Source organism: Coregonus lavaretus (assembly GCF_964263955.1).
Source record: "Coregonus lavaretus genome assembly, chromosome: 3".
In the NCBI taxonomy this organism is placed as follows: Eukaryota; Metazoa; Chordata; class Actinopteri; order Salmoniformes; family Salmonidae; genus Coregonus; species Coregonus lavaretus.
Genome location: NC_139990.1, coordinates 75,224,207 through 75,240,320, shown reverse-complemented (window position 1 = coordinate 75,240,320; position 16,114 = coordinate 75,224,207). Strand labels below are relative to the sequence as shown.

The 16,114-nt window shown below is 43.8% G+C and overlaps 1 protein-coding gene across 1 annotated transcript in view; it reads left to right on the top strand.

Annotated features, from left to right (window-relative positions):
• Window positions 1-16,114, top strand: part of LOC311122512 (receptor-type tyrosine-protein phosphatase U-like) — a 241,492-nt gene that overhangs the window by 174,044 nt on the left and 51,334 nt on the right. Inside the window, exons 18-20 of the mRNA XM_084158074.1 lie at window positions 103-179; window positions 5,197-5,233; window positions 7,990-8,087. Coding sequence (XP_084014200.1) covers window positions 103-179; window positions 5,197-5,233; window positions 7,990-8,087 — 212 coding nt within the window. The remainder of the gene's footprint in view (window positions 1-102; window positions 180-5,196; window positions 5,234-7,989; window positions 8,088-16,114) is intronic.

Below are 16,114 nucleotides of genomic sequence, written 5' to 3'. Positions count from 1 at the left end.
TGTATGGATGTGTTATTTAATTGAGTTGTATGTGGTGTGGATGTACTGTAATGTAATTGAAAACTTGGCTGAGATGTGATTCTCCCATTGTGTCCATTCCAGACGACCGCCACAGAGTCAAGCTCCACCCACTCCTGGGAGACTCCAACTCTGACTACATCAACGCCAACTACATAGACGTAAGTCTCACCTCACCTTCCTTTCTGCTCTGAATCCTGTCCAATGATAGTGTTATACTGGGAAACACATCAAGTCATTACTTATACAATACATTTCACAGTATTTTGTGTCGCCCTACGCAATCCGGTGCCCCAGATTTACCTGTGAGAGGTTATTCCTGTTCCTGGAAACACCAGCCTCCACCCCACATCCGCCAATCACCCCCCGCCACCCCCACCCTATCCAATCACAAACCTTCCTCTTGGCATTCAGCCAGATGCCATGTCTGTTTGGTGACTATCTCTACAATCCCTTATCCAACGCTATTAATAGACAATAAATTAAATTATAATACCAAGTCCCGGTGGTAAAGCCCTTTGTAAAATCCCCCAAATCCCTCTGAATTGAATAGACTGGATTGATGTTGTTCAACCCCTGGATGAACGGGGAGCAGCTCTGAGACATGATCTCTGGCTGCTCACCTTCACTTCACTGTACTTTTTGTTTCCATCTGCATCAACTAGAATGTGTTACCTGTAGAGCAACATGCATCATCAATTTGTTGGACTGTACACTCATGAATACACATTATTCCATCATAAGAGACAAACTTGTCTAAAACGCCTCGTCAGAAAGGTGAACACTCCTTTTACATCGTTTAGCCGGGAGAGATAGAGAGAGAGTGAACATGTGGAGGAGAAATGCTTTTAGGGGACTTCATTAGCATAGAGAGGGCACTTGAGAGGGTGCTAAAATGGGGCCGTCCTATTTTGACTCCAGCCATTGTAAGGGCGCCCATTATAGTGTCAGGGCACAGGGAGGCCAGGCATCATTAGGGACATGCCACTCAATGCTTGGGCGCTACCCGCTGTAGTGCCAAGTTGGCCCCTGACAAGGCTAGCCCTGGCGATGAATGACGAATACGTTGCCAAGAGGAGTACTTGTAGAAAGCCCATTACTATTTCATCAGAGGTTAAATGGAAAAGTTGATCCTCTCTCTGAAACGTGTTTTCTGTTTGTTAAAGTAGACGTTGAAGAAGTGCGAACTCTCAGATTGTTTTTCTCTTTAGCATTTGATTTGATCTCTTTGCTACTCGTCGCCTGGCTGCGTGGCTGTGTGTGTGGCTGTGTGTGTGTAGGTGTGTGGGTATACAGTATTGTGCTGTATGCATATGCATGCTTGGCAGCTGCCTGTGTTTGTCATGTGGTGTAGTACATACAGTGAACCCTGCTGAATGCTATATGGGAGCCTCTACTTTGTTAAATAGGGAGACAGTCCAAAGCAATACACACACATGGCAGCGAATGCATGAACGAATGCACACATGCACACAAAACACGCACTCAATCTCACACACACATATTGTATGTAAACAAGCACACCTCTCCATACAGGTTCTCCACCTGTCTGCAACCTTCAACTCCTTAGATTTCTCAATCTTCTTTCATTAACTAGCTTCTATCTCTTCTCTCTTCTTTTTCTACTACCTTCCCCACCTACTCGACTTTGGACCCTGTAGATTCGGATTAACAGGGAAGTAAGTACTTCACCGCTCTTTCTTCTGTCTGCCATCCCTTTCTTTCCCCTCTTTCCCATGCAGTACATCCCTCTTTCAAAAGTCAAACTCTTCAGTCTAGTGTTTGGGAGCCCGCGTTCAGAGTTGGCACAAAGCAAGCTGCTCCAAGGTGTCACAATGTTCAGATTACAGCAGAGTGAAGAAACTCTGGGGGTTGCCATCTCTTTTCCTTTTATCTGCCATTGAATCTTAGATGTTTGTCTCTTTCTATGTCCACCTGAGCCATGGCCAAGCTTCGAGTCAGTAGCTCATCATGCAGTAGAATAACCAGAGCACCATTGCACTCTGGCAATAATGTTCCACATTGAACAAATTGGAAGCGTTGAAAGAGTTAATGTGAATAGGCACCCTTTTCTCGACCATTCCTGAATCAAAGATAACCACATATCTGCTGAAGACAAGACTGCCTTGTGGCCCATTGTATGTGTGACCTGTAAGCATATAGAGCTGTGTCATTGTCATCGTCACCATACCCACTGGCATGCCCTGTCATCTCCAGCATGTGACAAGTGTCCCTGTGCCGTTATATTACTTGTACTTGCATGAGGTCAGAACTCAGGAGGTTACGGTTGCCACGATGACCGGTGGAGGTGCGTGGATGTCGTGGACATGCTGAATGTGCTGCCCAGGGCCACAGCGAATCGTGGGTAGTGGGTCTCACTGCATCCCTTCACTGTGACAGTCATTCATCTCCATTACACACTTGTCCCTTTTGTGTCTCACTGGGTATACCAGAATTTTCACACTTTTTTTGAGTGTGACACAGAACAGATGCCAGTTGTCTTTCTATGGGGAAGTAACAATGAGTTATGTTCTGTCGACAAACTTATTCTTATAGCCTACTGTACAGTGAGGTGGTCCCCGCCTCTTCACGACATCGTCACCCATAAACACTTACACAATAAGGAGGTATTTTGGCAGATTTTCAAACATTCTTTGATATAAATGGTCTTCTGTTGACTCATTCTGCACGCAAGTTGTACAACTTCTTCTGAGCAATCATTTTGGCTTTGAATATATATGTGACCGGCCGTCTCGATTCGGTCTTATGTAGCAAAATTTGAAATTGTGTTTTTTTTACATTGGATAAAAGTAGAGACTCAGAGCTAGATGGTATATCATACACTACAGTTGAGGAACATTGGGAAAGTAATTCTGCTTTGAAAGTTGATAAACATTTAACCTCACTTTTGAGAAAATGCCCCTTGAATGTTTTGGTAAACCTACTGGAGAGCTCTTCTTTGTCTACACCCATTCAACATCGTTCACACCCTCTTAAGCCTTAGCCCCGCCCATCTCTTTAAGGATTCACATGTGAGCCCATGTACTAAACATCCAAAGATTTCAAGACTAAAGGCTTGTTTATACTATGGGTGTATTCGTAAATTCAATATGGAGTGCCAGAGTACACCCTGGGAGTTCGTAAACTCAGAGCGTTGTCAGATTGTCCGTTTGTAAATTCAGAGTGTTTCGCTCTCGGAGCGTTCAGAGCGCACACTGGACGCTCTGGCCGAGGAGTAGGGTTGATCCAAGCATTCTGACCTAACAACAGCAGTCAAGCTCCCAAGCTAACTGGCTAATATTGGCTAGCTTGCTAGCTAATTCCACACACATGAGTGAACAGCTCACTCTGACCATTTTACTCACCCTAGCAGAGCTGGTTAGGCTGTTTTTATGTTATCCAGAGTGTTGGTGACTGTAACTGTGCTGCTGGCAACAATTTAATTATGCTTTTTTGACGACGTTTACTGACACCGGTCATATTCAACGGGTGTTGAGCGTTCGTAAATTTGTCAGTTATTCTGCGCTCTGGCACACTCAGACAATAGTGCTCTGAAATTGGAGTAGATAGCCAGAGCGAATTTACCAGCTACGTCTACCGACAGTTGTTGCAGTGACATCATGAACATTCTATTGAAATGGTTACTTGCATAGTGGAGTCTTTTGTTTAGACATGTAGCTAGCTAGCTAAACAATGAACCATAATCCCAACTCATAACGTTACTACCCTGCATGAATCTGCAGGTAGCTAACCAACCAGGTTCAATGTTAGCTAGCTAACATTAGGCTATAACGAGCAATGTAAATGGCTCTGAGATACGAATAATATTACTACACAGATCATACACATAACATTAGCTAGCGAGCCAGCCAGTTAGTTAGCTACCTAACAGTATGCTTTAACTTGAAATGAAAAGGACTTCGTGAAAAAATTTGAAACGTGTAATATCTGAAAATGTAGCTAGCTAGACTATCTTACCCGTATACATGGATGTCCAGCCCATCCATTATCTCAGCCAATCAAACCAACTAGGCTCGTTATTTAACAATTGTATTCATATTTACAGATGGCATACACATTTGTTATTAAGGCACATGAAAGATGAAAGTTCACATGTTCCAGAAGGCATTTCTGCCCAAAAAGTTTACCTTCAAATGCCTCTCCTGTGAAGTAGTGATGCACGACATATGCCTAGTTTCCTGAAAGAAGTCACATATTTTTTGTGGATCCCTTTTTTTCAAGGATGCTTTTTCCTCTTTTGGTTGAGCACAGTATCTACACAGTATCTAGAGCAATCCCCCCCCCCCCCTCCACACACCCAAAAAGTTGGGGTCTCAACTTACTGTTGCAAGTTAGAATAGTAGAACACACAAAGTGCAATTTCGAAATTTGGTTGTGCATCAGCAGTTTTTCTCATTATATCTCTTTCACTGATAGTAAGTCAATTAGCCCATGTCAGCTAAAATGTTGTACATTGCTAAGTTTGTTTAACAGCCAGCTATCTAAACTTGTTTTCATGGTTGAATTACCGGCCCGGGGGCCCCCATTGATTTTGTTAGTCAGTCTCACTCAGATATCATTATAAAAACTGCAAACATTTCTCACCACCATATTGCAAAATGTGTAGAATTGCAGGAAATTAGCTGTAAGACTGCAACATTTCCTCTACATCCCATTGCATCTATAAAAAAAAATTAAATGCAGTATTTTGGAGCAGTAAATCAACTCTAACAATACAAGGAGAACATATTATTTTGTGCATTGTGTTGTATAATGAAATCCGATTCCTATTTCTATGGGACTTAAAAGTAGCATAGTATTCTGAAAAGCATAATTTGGATGGGTAAAGTGGATGTTCTGAATCACTCAAACAACTGCTGGGACTATAGTCTCTCTCTCTCATCTCTCTCAATGCCAAACAAAGTTTTGTGTTGTCCCATTCTGTTATATCGTAACCATGTTTGTGTTGTGATGTCTGTGTGGGGGGATTTGCACATGCTTTTAGAAGTTGATGGCAACTTTTAGGGAAAGCCTGACATGCAATGGAACTCTTTAGTAAGCTGTGCTTTTGGGAGGGGTTATTTAGCATGCACACCAAACTGTAGGCAGATTCTCCCTAAAGCGCTGCCTGAGGCACAGATGGCTTACTCAGCATGTCATCCCTCTTCTCCTTTTCAGGGCTACCATCGATCCAACCACTTCATAGCCACTCAGGGTGAGTATCCCGCCATGTCTGGAGTTGGGTGCTTGTGTGTGTGTGTTTTTGTGTGATAAATTGAGGTTGACCAACCTACCCAATGAACTTCCATGTAGGACCTAGCAACAGTGACACATAGACAGACCTCAAATGTCTCTCCATCCAATCAAAAGGTGACTGCACGTGTCACCCGCCAACCCACTGCAGCCGTGTGATTGATGCCACTGAATTAATCATGATGAGTAATACATTATTAACCCACATTAATTATAGCTGTTCACCCTGCGTGACATGGGGTGGGTGATACATGGAGACAGAGTGTGTGTCTGTAAGAGCATATACAGTGGGGAGAACAAGTATTTGATACACTGCCGATTTTGCAGGTTTTCCTACTTACAAAGCATGTAGAGGTCTGTAATTTTTATCATAGGTACACTTCAACTGTGAGAGACGGAATCTAGAACAAAAATCCAGAAAATCACATTGTATGATTTTTAAGTAATTAATTTGCATTTTATTGAATAACATACTTATTTGATACATCAGAAAAGCAGAACTTAATATTTGGTACAGAAACCTTTGTTTGCAATTACAGAGATCATACGTTTCCTGTAGGTCTTGACCAGGTTTGCACACACTGCAGCAGGGATTTTGGCCCACTCCTCCATACAGACCTTCTCCAGATCCTTCAGGTTTCGGGGCTGTCGCTGGGCAATACGGACTTTCAGCTCCCTCCAAAGATTTTATATTGGGTTCAGGTCTGGAGACTGGCTAGGCCACTCCAGGACCTTGAGATGCTTCTTACGGAGCCACTCCTTAGTTGCCCTGGCTGTGCGTTTCTTGTCATTGTCATGCTGGAAGACCCAGCCACGACCCATCTTCAATGCTCTTACTGAGGGAAGGAGGTTGTTGGCCAAGATCTCGCGATACATGGCCCCATCCATCCTCCCCTCAATACGGTGCAGTCGTCCTGTCCCCTTTGCAGAAAAGCATCCCCAAAGAATGATGTTTCCACCTCCATGCTTCACGGTTGGGATGGTGTTCTTGGTGTTGTACTCATCCTTCTTCTTCCTCCAAACACGGCGAGTGGAGTTTAGACCAAAAAGCTCTATTTTTGTCTCATCAGACCACATGACGTTCTCCCATTCCTCCTCTGGATCATCCAGATGGTCATTGGCAAACTTCAGACGGGCCTGGACATGCGCTGGTTTGAGCAGGGGGACCTTGCGTGCGCTGCAGGATTTTAATCCATGACGGCGTAGTGTGTTACTAATGGTTTTCTTTGAGACTGTGGTCCCAGCTCTCTTCAGGTCATTGACCAGGTCCTGCCGTGTAGTTCTGGGCTGATCCCTCACCTTCCTCATGATCATTGATGCCCCACGAGGTGAGATCTTGCATGGAGCCCCAGACCGAGGGTGATTGACCGTCATCTTGAACTTCTTCCATTTTCTAATAATTGCGCCAACAGTTGTTGCCTTCTCACCAAGCTGCTTGCCTATTGTCCTGTAGCCCATCCCAGCCTTGTGCAGGTCTACAATTTTATCCCTGATGTCCTTACACAGCTCTCTGGTCTTGGCCATTGTGGAGAGGTTGGAGTCTGTTTGATTGAGTGTGTGGACAGGTGTCTTTTATACAGGTAACGAGTTCAAACAGGTGCAGTTAATACAGGTAATGAGTGGAGAACAGGAGGGCTTCTTAAAGAAAAACTAACAGGTCTGTGAGAGCCGGAATTCTTACTGGTTGGTAGGTGATCAAATACTTATGTCATGCAATAAAATGCAAATTAATTACTTAAAAATCATACAATGTGATTTTCTGGATTTTTGTTCTAGATTCTGTCTCTCACAGTTGAAGTGTACCTATGATAAAAATTACAGACCTCTACATGCTTTGTAAGTAGGAAAACCTGCAAAATCGGCAGTGTATCAAATACTTGTTCTCCCCACTGTAGATCTGCCTCTGTCAATCATCCACACCTGTGATCTCGTACTAAGCAGCAGTTTGGGTGCACGGACTGTGTGTGTGTTTGTGTGTGGGTGCGTGCGTGAATGCGCATGTATACATCTGTTTCCTTTTTGTGCGCATGCATGTTTTTCCATGCGTGCATGTTTGGATGTGTAGATTTGATGGCTACACACCCTAGCGTCAACTGAACTCTCCCCTAGCATGTGTCTAGCTACTCAGGAGTTTCAGTTCCCATGAGGCCTCCAGAACAAAGTCACTCAAGGTCTCATCTGCCGCTTATCTTTCACAAACACTCCTCTCAGAGTAGAGAGAGGGAGAGGGAGAGAGAGAGAAATGAACAATGCTTCTCTCTGTGAGCTTCTCATGCGTGCTCCTGGTTTTAAACGAGTTCTTCCTATTCTTAAATGTCTTCCTCAGATCAATGTAACTGGCTCCTGAACCTCGGGGGCCTTATCATCTGTTTTTTGTTTCACCTGTCAATTCTCAAACTTCTCATACTGAGCCACTGTTCGTTGGCACAGACCAATGAAAACTCTGCTATGAAGCACTGTACAGCACAACTATAATTACAGTAGGGCATATGACCTGACCAGGAAAAACTATTTGGCCGTACTTATAACCTAGGTGTACTGTACTTCATAGCTGCATGTGCCTTGATCCTGTGTCCAAGAAAAGTGACTTAGTACAGTAGTATCAGGTCACGTGGTCAGGAAACAATCCTGGTCCTAGTCATATTGATAAGTTGTATGTACAGCAAACTGTTTTTGACTGACATGGTTAATGTGATGGTTTTTCCCTCTGTCCCATAGGGCCCAAACAGGAGACAGTGTATGACTTCTGGAGGATGGTGTGGCAGGAAAACTGCTTCAGCATCGTCATGATCACTAAACTGGTTGAGGTCGGCAGGGTGAGTCTCACACTCACACCTCTCTCCTCATACACACCTCTCACACACCTATCCCCAGCACCATTGATTCCATCCATCCGGCCATCCATCCATTCATAGAGCTCTTCAATTACCAGCAGAATCATAAGTGCAAAGGGGGACACAATTTAATTTCCTCTGTACTGTATTCAGGTCCCTGCTATTTGCTCAGACAGACATCATTGTTAGAGTAATTGAACCACCAGCAGAATGTAAACGCTATAGTAAGGGTCCCAGAATTTTCTTCTGAAGTCATAAACATAGGACACAGTGGTCAGGATGACACATTGTTTCTATCAATATCAGTACATCCATCCTTAATGGAAAACATTAGTGGTGGCCCAGTTCTAGATATTATGTTCCCCATCATTAAATACTATTATAGTTACCTCCTCTATCTATGGAAGAACTGGTTGATTTTGTTTGGAGCTGAATTTAAGTATAATTGTTCTGTGTCTTCTTTCCTTAAATGTATTTCATGCTGAGCAGTAGATAACTCACCACCTTCGGAGTCACTCACCACCTTCCGGAGACATTTGAAACCCCACCTCTTTAAGGAATACCTGGGATAGGCTAAAGTATTCCTTCTAACCCCCCCCCCCCCCCCCAAATTGTAAAGTGGTTATCCCACTGGCTATAGGGTGAACGCACCAATTTGTGAGTCGCTCTGGCTAAGAGCGTCTGCTAAATGACGTTGATGTGCCCTTGAGCAAGGCACTTAACCCTAATTGCTCCTGTAAGTCGCTCTGGTTAAGAGCGTCTGCTAAATGACTAAAATGTAAATGTAAAAATAACATAATTCACCAACAAGTAACAAACTGTCAAGAGGAGTAAAACAAGGTTGTCCACTATCGGCATATCTATTTATTATGGCCATCGAAATGTTAGCTATTAAAATCAGATCCAACAATAATATCAAGGGATTAGAAATCCTGGGCTTAAAAACAAAGGTGTCATTGAACGCTGATGATTCATGTTTTCTTTTAAATCCACAACTTGAATCCCTCCATAGCCTCAAAGAGGATCGAGATACATTTTCTAACCTCTCTGTATTACAACCAAATTATGACAAATGTACTATATTACGTATTGGATCACTAAAAAATAAAAGATTTACATTACAATGTAGTTTACCATTAAACTGGTCTGCTGGTGATGTGGATATACTCGGAATACATATCCCAAATGAAATAAATGATCTCACTCCAGTACATTTTAATAGAAAGTTAGCAAAAATAGACAAGATCTTGCTACCATGGAAAGGTAAATACCTGTCTATTTGTGGAAAAATCCCCCTGATTAACTCTTTAGTATTATCCCAGTTTACATACAGTGGGGAAAAAAGTATTTAGTCAGCCACCAATTGTGCAAGTTCTTCCACTTAAAAAGATGAGAGAGGCCAGTAATTTTCATCAAAGCTACATGTCAACTATGACAGGCAAAATGAGGAAAAAAAATCCAGAAAATCACATTGTAGGATTTTTTATGAATTTATTTGCAAATTATGGTGGAAAATAAGTATTTGGTCAATAACAAAAGTTTCTCAATACTTTGTTATATACCCTTTGTTGGCAATGACACAGGTCAAACGTTTTCTGTAAGTCTTCACAAGGTTTTCACACACTGTTGCTGGTATTTTGGCCCATTCCTCCATGCAGATCTCCTCTAGAGCAGTGATGTTTTGGGGCTGTCGCTGGGCAACACGGACTTTCAACTCCCTCCAAAGATTTTCTATGGGGTTGAGATCTGGAGACTGGCTAGGCCACTCCAGGACCTTGAAATGCTTCTTACGAAGCCACTCCTTCGTTGCCCGGGCGGTGTGTTTGGGATCATTGTCATGCTGAAAGACCCAGCCACGTTTCATCTTCAATGCCCTTGCTGATGGAAGGAGGTTTTCACTCAAAATCTCACGATACATGGCCCCATTCATTCTTTCCTTTACATGGATCAGTCGTCCTGGTCCCTTTGCAGAAAAACAGCCCCAAAGCATAATGTTTCCACCCCCATGCTTCACAGTAGGTATGGTGTTCTTTGGATGCAACTCAGCATTCTTTGTCCTCCAAACACGACGAGTTGAGTTTTTACCAAAAAGTTCTATGTTGGTTTCATCTGACCATATGACATTCTCCCAATCCTCTTCTGGATCATCCAAATTGTCACGATCGTCTACCAAAGATGAGGACGAAGGCGCAGCGTTGCAGGCAAACATACTCTTTATTAAGAGACACGATCAAAACAACAAACGATACGTGACAGTTCACGGTTTAACTTAAATAGACTTGAAACAAGATCCCACAAACTCTGTGGGGAAACAGGCTGCTAAAGTATGGTTCTCAATCAGAGACAACAAGCAACAGCTGAATCACGTTGCCTCTGATTGAGAACCACACTGGCCAACATAGAACAACAATACTAGAATGTAACACAAATGAAAACTCACACCCTGGCTCAACATACTAGAGTCCCCAGAGCCAGGGCGTGACAGTACCCCCCCCTAAAGGCGCGGACTCCGACCGCGCCAACCAAACACCACAGGGGAGGGACCGGGTGGGCACTCCGCCTAGGCGGCGGATCCGGCTCCGGGCCTGATCCCCGCTCCCTCTCCAACCCCCCAAAGTATCCCTGGTCCGGTCTGGCCCCGCTGGCCGGAGCTGGACTGCACACTGGTGGAGCGGGTTGCTCTAGCTCCGGCGCGAAGCATCCGACCGGTGCCGGACCAGGCACCGGTGGAACAGGCACGGGACGTGCCGGACTGACGACGCACACCACTGGCTTGGTGTGGGGAACAGGCACGGGCCGTGCCGGACTGACGACGCACACCACTGGCTTGGTGTGGGGAACAGGCACGGGCCGTGCCGGGCAGACGACGCACACCACCGGCCCGGTGTGGGGAGCAGGAGCTGGCCGCGCCGGGCTGACGAAACGCACCACTGACTTGGTGCGGGGAGCAGGAGCGGGCCGGACCGGGCTGACGAAGCGCACCACTGACTTGGTGCGGGGAGCAGGAACGGGCCGTGCCGGGCTGACGAAGCGCACCACTGACTTGGTGCGGGGAGCAGGAACGGGCCGAGCCGGGCTGACGAAACGCACCACCGACTTGGTGCAGGGAGCAGGAATGGGCCGGACCGGGCTGACGACGCGCACCACTGACTTGGTGCGAGTGGCAGGAACAGGCCGGACCGTACTGGGAACACACACCACTGGCCCTACGTGGGGATCAGGAACAGGCCGGACCGGACTGGCAACACACGCCAGTACCTCTCGCCGTACCTCTACATCCTCCTTCTCCCTGGTGACCAGTGACTTCCGTAACCTGGCGGCCTCCTGCTGCCCCGTCGTCCACAGCGTTAGCCCCCCCCTAAAAAATGTATGGGCTTCACTCCTACCCGTGGCCAAGGCCTCCATCCCTCTTGCCAGACTCGCACTCATCTCCTCCCAAGTCCATCCTCTCTCCTCGTCATGCTGCTTGATCCAGTCGAGGTGGGATCTTCTGTCACGATCGTCTACCAAAGATGAGGACCAAGGCGCAGCGTTGCAGGCAAACATACTCTTTATTAAGAGACACGATCAAAACAACAAACGATACGTGACAGTTCACGGTTTAACTTAAACAGACTTGAAACAAGATCCCACAAACTCTGTGGGGAAACAGGCTGCTAAAGTATGGCTCTCAATCAGAGACAACAAGCAACAGCTGAATCACATTGCCTCTGATTGAGAACCACACTGGCCAACATAGAACAACAATACTAGAATGTAACACAAATGAAAACTCACACCCTGGCTCAACATACTAGAGTCCCCAGAGCCAGGGCGTGACACAAATGCACTCTAGCTAACTTCAGACGGGCCTGGACATGTACTGGCTTAAGCAGGGGGACACGTCTGGCACTGCAGGATTTGAGTCCCTGGCGGCGTAGTGTGTTACTGATGGTAGGCTTTGTTACTTTGGTCCCAGCTCTCTGCAGGTCATTCACTAGGTCCCCCCGTGTGGTTCTGGGATTTTTGCTCACCGTTCTTGTGATCATTTTGACCCCACGGGGTGAGATCTTGCGTGGAGCCCCAGATCGAGGGAGATTATCAGTGGTCTTTTATGTCTTCCATTTCCTAATAATTGCTCCCACAGTTTATTTCTTCAAACCAAGCTGCTTACCTATTGCAGATTCAGTCTTCCCAGCCTGGTGCAGGTCTACAATTTTGTTTCTGGTGTCCTTTGACAGCTCTTTGGTCTTGGCCATAGTGGAGTTTGGAGTGTGACTGTTTGAGGTTGTGGACAGGTGTCTTTTATACTGATAACAAGTTCAAACAGGTGCCATTAATACAGGTAACGAGTGGAGGACAGAGGAGCCTCTGAAAGAAGAAGTTACAGGTCTGTGAGAGCCAGAAATCTTGCTTGTTTGTAGGTGACCAAATACTTATTTTCCACCATAATTTGCAAATAAATTCATAAAAAATCCTACAATGTGATTTTCTGGATTTTTTTCTTCTCAATTTGTCTGTCATAGTTGACGTGTACCTATGATGAAAATTACAGGCCTCTCTCATCTTTTTAAGTGGGAGAACTTGCACAATTGGTGGCTGACTAAATACTTTTTTTCCCCATTGTATTTGCTTATGGTGTTGCCTACGCCTAGCGAACAGTTTTTTAAATTATATGAGAAAAAAAGATTCCATTTTATTTGGAACGGCAAGCCAGACAAAATTAAACGGGCCTATTTATACAATGAATATGAATTTGTAGGACAGAAATTATTAAATATTAAAGCATTAAACCTATCACTAAAAGCTTCAGTTATACAAAAGTTATACTTAAATCCAAACTGGTTCTCTAGCAAATTAGTAAGATTGTCTCACCCCATGTTCAACAATGGCCTTTTCCCCTTTATTCAGATTACAACCTCTCACTTTCAGTTATTTGAAAAGGAAATAATCTCCCAAATATCAATATTTCTAAAACAAGTATAATAATAATAATAATAATATAATATGCCATTTAGCAGACGCTTTTATCCAAAGCGACTTACAGTCATGCGTGCATACATTTTTTTTGTGTATGGGTGGTCCCGGGGATCGAACCCACTACCTTGGCGTTACAAGCGCCGTGCTCTACCAGCTGAGCTACAGAGGACCACAAGTCATAGAAAGTTGGTGCAATTTCAATTTAATCCTCCAGAAACTACAGAACAAATAATGCAACAAATATTGTTGTTAAACTCAAATATACTAATTGATAAAAACCATTATTTTTTGAAAGAATGTTTAAAAAAGGTATAATCTTCGTAAATGATATCATAGGTTGGACTGGTGGAGTTATGTCGCACATGCAGCTAACAAAAACATGTGGAAATGTCTGCTCTACCCAAAATTACAACCAAATAATTGCAACATTACCGCAAAAATGGAAGAGGAAAGTGGAAGGGGGAAAAAGTAAGGAACTTGTCTGTCGGCCCTGCATTAAAGAACATAATTGGTTAAAGAAGATTGTGATAAATAAAAAAGTATACCAGTTTCATTTAAGGACCAAAGGGTTGACAGCCATCCCATATAGATTGCTAAATAGTTGGGAAGAGATTTTTGACGTACCGATTCCATGGCATAGTGTTTATGAACTGATATGCAAAACGAAGCCTGATTCAAAACTTAACATTTTTCAATTTAAATTATTATACAAAATTCTTGCTACCAATAGAATGTTATATATATGGGGGATACAATCTTCCCAGCTCTGCAGATTCTGCTGCAAAGAGACAGAATCGTTAGATAATTTGTTTTGGTACTGTCCATTTGTAGCTTGTTTTTGGTCACAGATCCAGGAATGGCTGAAGGATTGCAATATTTACCTGGAGATAACCCTGCAGATAGCACTACTGGGTGACCTGAAAAGTCATAGTCAATCGATCGGTAATATAATAATACTTTTAGCAAAACATTTATTTTCAATTTACAATCTATAGAAACAATGAGAATAGAAAGGTTTCAGAATTTCTGTGAAACATCACAGCACAGTTGAAAAATATATGGCAAATAGAAATCCAATATGGATGGTTAAGAGATGGGAGGTGTTGGATGGAGCTGAATAACTACTAACAACTAACAACAAGTAATAACAACAAGATAACTAATGTAAAGCATACTGAGCCTTTTGTGAAAGAGCACAGTTAGAAAGATATGGCATATAGAAGCAAACCGGATGGACATCATGAAAATGATCAGAGCGGTTGAGGGTAGAGGAAGTTCAGGAGTAAAAACAAACAAAATAGAATTATTGTAAAATTGACTGTGTCCATAACATTTATTTAGTATGTAAACTCGGCAAAAAAAGAAACGTCCTCTCCATGTAAACTGTGTTAATCTTCAGCAAACTTAACATGTGTAAATATTTGTATGAAAATAACAAGATTCAACAACTGAGACATGAACTGAACAATTCCACAGACATGTGATTAACAGAAATTGAATAATGTGTCCCTGAACAAAGGGGGGGTCAAAAAGTAACAGTCAGTATCTGGTGTGGCCACCAGCTGCATTAAGTACTGCAGTGCATCTCCTCCTCATGGACTGCACCAGATTTGCCAGTTCTTGCTCTTCCACCAAGGCACCTGCAAGTTGGCAGAACACTGACATTCCTGTCTTGCAGGAAATCACGCACAGAACGAGCAGTATGGCTGGTGGCATTGTCATGCTGGAGGGTCATGTCTGGATGAGCCTGCAGGAAGGGTACCACATGAGGGAGGAGGATGTCTTCCCTGTAATGCACAGCGTTGAGATTGCCTGCAATGACAACAAGCTCAGTCCGATGATGCTGTGACACACCGCCCCAGACCATGACGGACCCTCCACCTCCAAATCGATCCCGCTCCAGAGTACAGGCCTCAGTGTAACGCTCATTCCTTCGACGATAAACGTGAATCCGACAATCACCCCTGGTGAGACAAAACTACGACTCGTCAGTGAAGAGCACTTTTTGCCAGTCCTTTCTGGTCCAGCGACGGTGGGTTTGTGCCCATAGGTGAAGTTGTTGCCGGTGATGTCTGGTGAGGACCTGCCTTACAACAGGCATACAAGCCCTCAGTCCAGCCTCTCTCAGCCTATTGTGGACAGTCTTAGCACTGATGGAGGGATTGTGCGTTCCTGGTGTAACTCGGGCAGTTGTTGTTGCCATCCTGTACCTGTCCCGCAGGTGTGATGTTCGGATGTACTGATCCTGTGCAGGTGTTGTTACACGTGGTCTGCCACTGCGAGGACGATCAGCTGTCCGTCCTATCTCCCTGTAGCGCTGTCTTAGGCGTCTCACAGTACGGACATTGCAATTTATTGCCCTGGCCACATCTGCAGTCCTCATGCCTCCTTGCAGCTTGCCTAAGGCACGTTCACGCAGATGAGCAGGGACCCTGGGCATCTTTCTTTTGGTGTTTTTCAGAGTCAGTAGAAAGGCCTCTTTAGTATCCTAAGTTTTCATAACTGTGACCTTAATTGCCTACCGTCTGTAAGCTGTTGGTGTCTTAATGACCGTTCCATAGGTGCATGTTCATTAATTGTTTATGGTTAATTGAACATGCATGGGAAACAGTGTTTAAACCCTTTACAATGAAGATCTGTGAAGTTATTTGGATTTTGCGAATTGTCTTTGAAAGACAGGGTCCTGAAAAAGGGACGTTTCTTTTTTTGCTTAGTTTATAAGCTGGAAGTAGAGGCCTAAGCGTTGTTGTTCACTAGTTTACTCCAATTAGGGAAGGGGTGGTGGGGTTGGAAAGTAATAAAGGGAAATATATTTTTAGAAAGGATATGTATGTATATATAGATATATAGATGTATATATATATATATATATATATATGTATATGTATATACATATATATATACATGTATATATATATGTATATATATATGTATATGTGGGGAGAACAAGTGTTTGATACACTGCCAATTTTGCAGGTTTTCCTACTTACAAAGCATGTAGAGGTCTGTAATTTGTATCATAGGTACACTTCAACTGTGAGATACAGAAA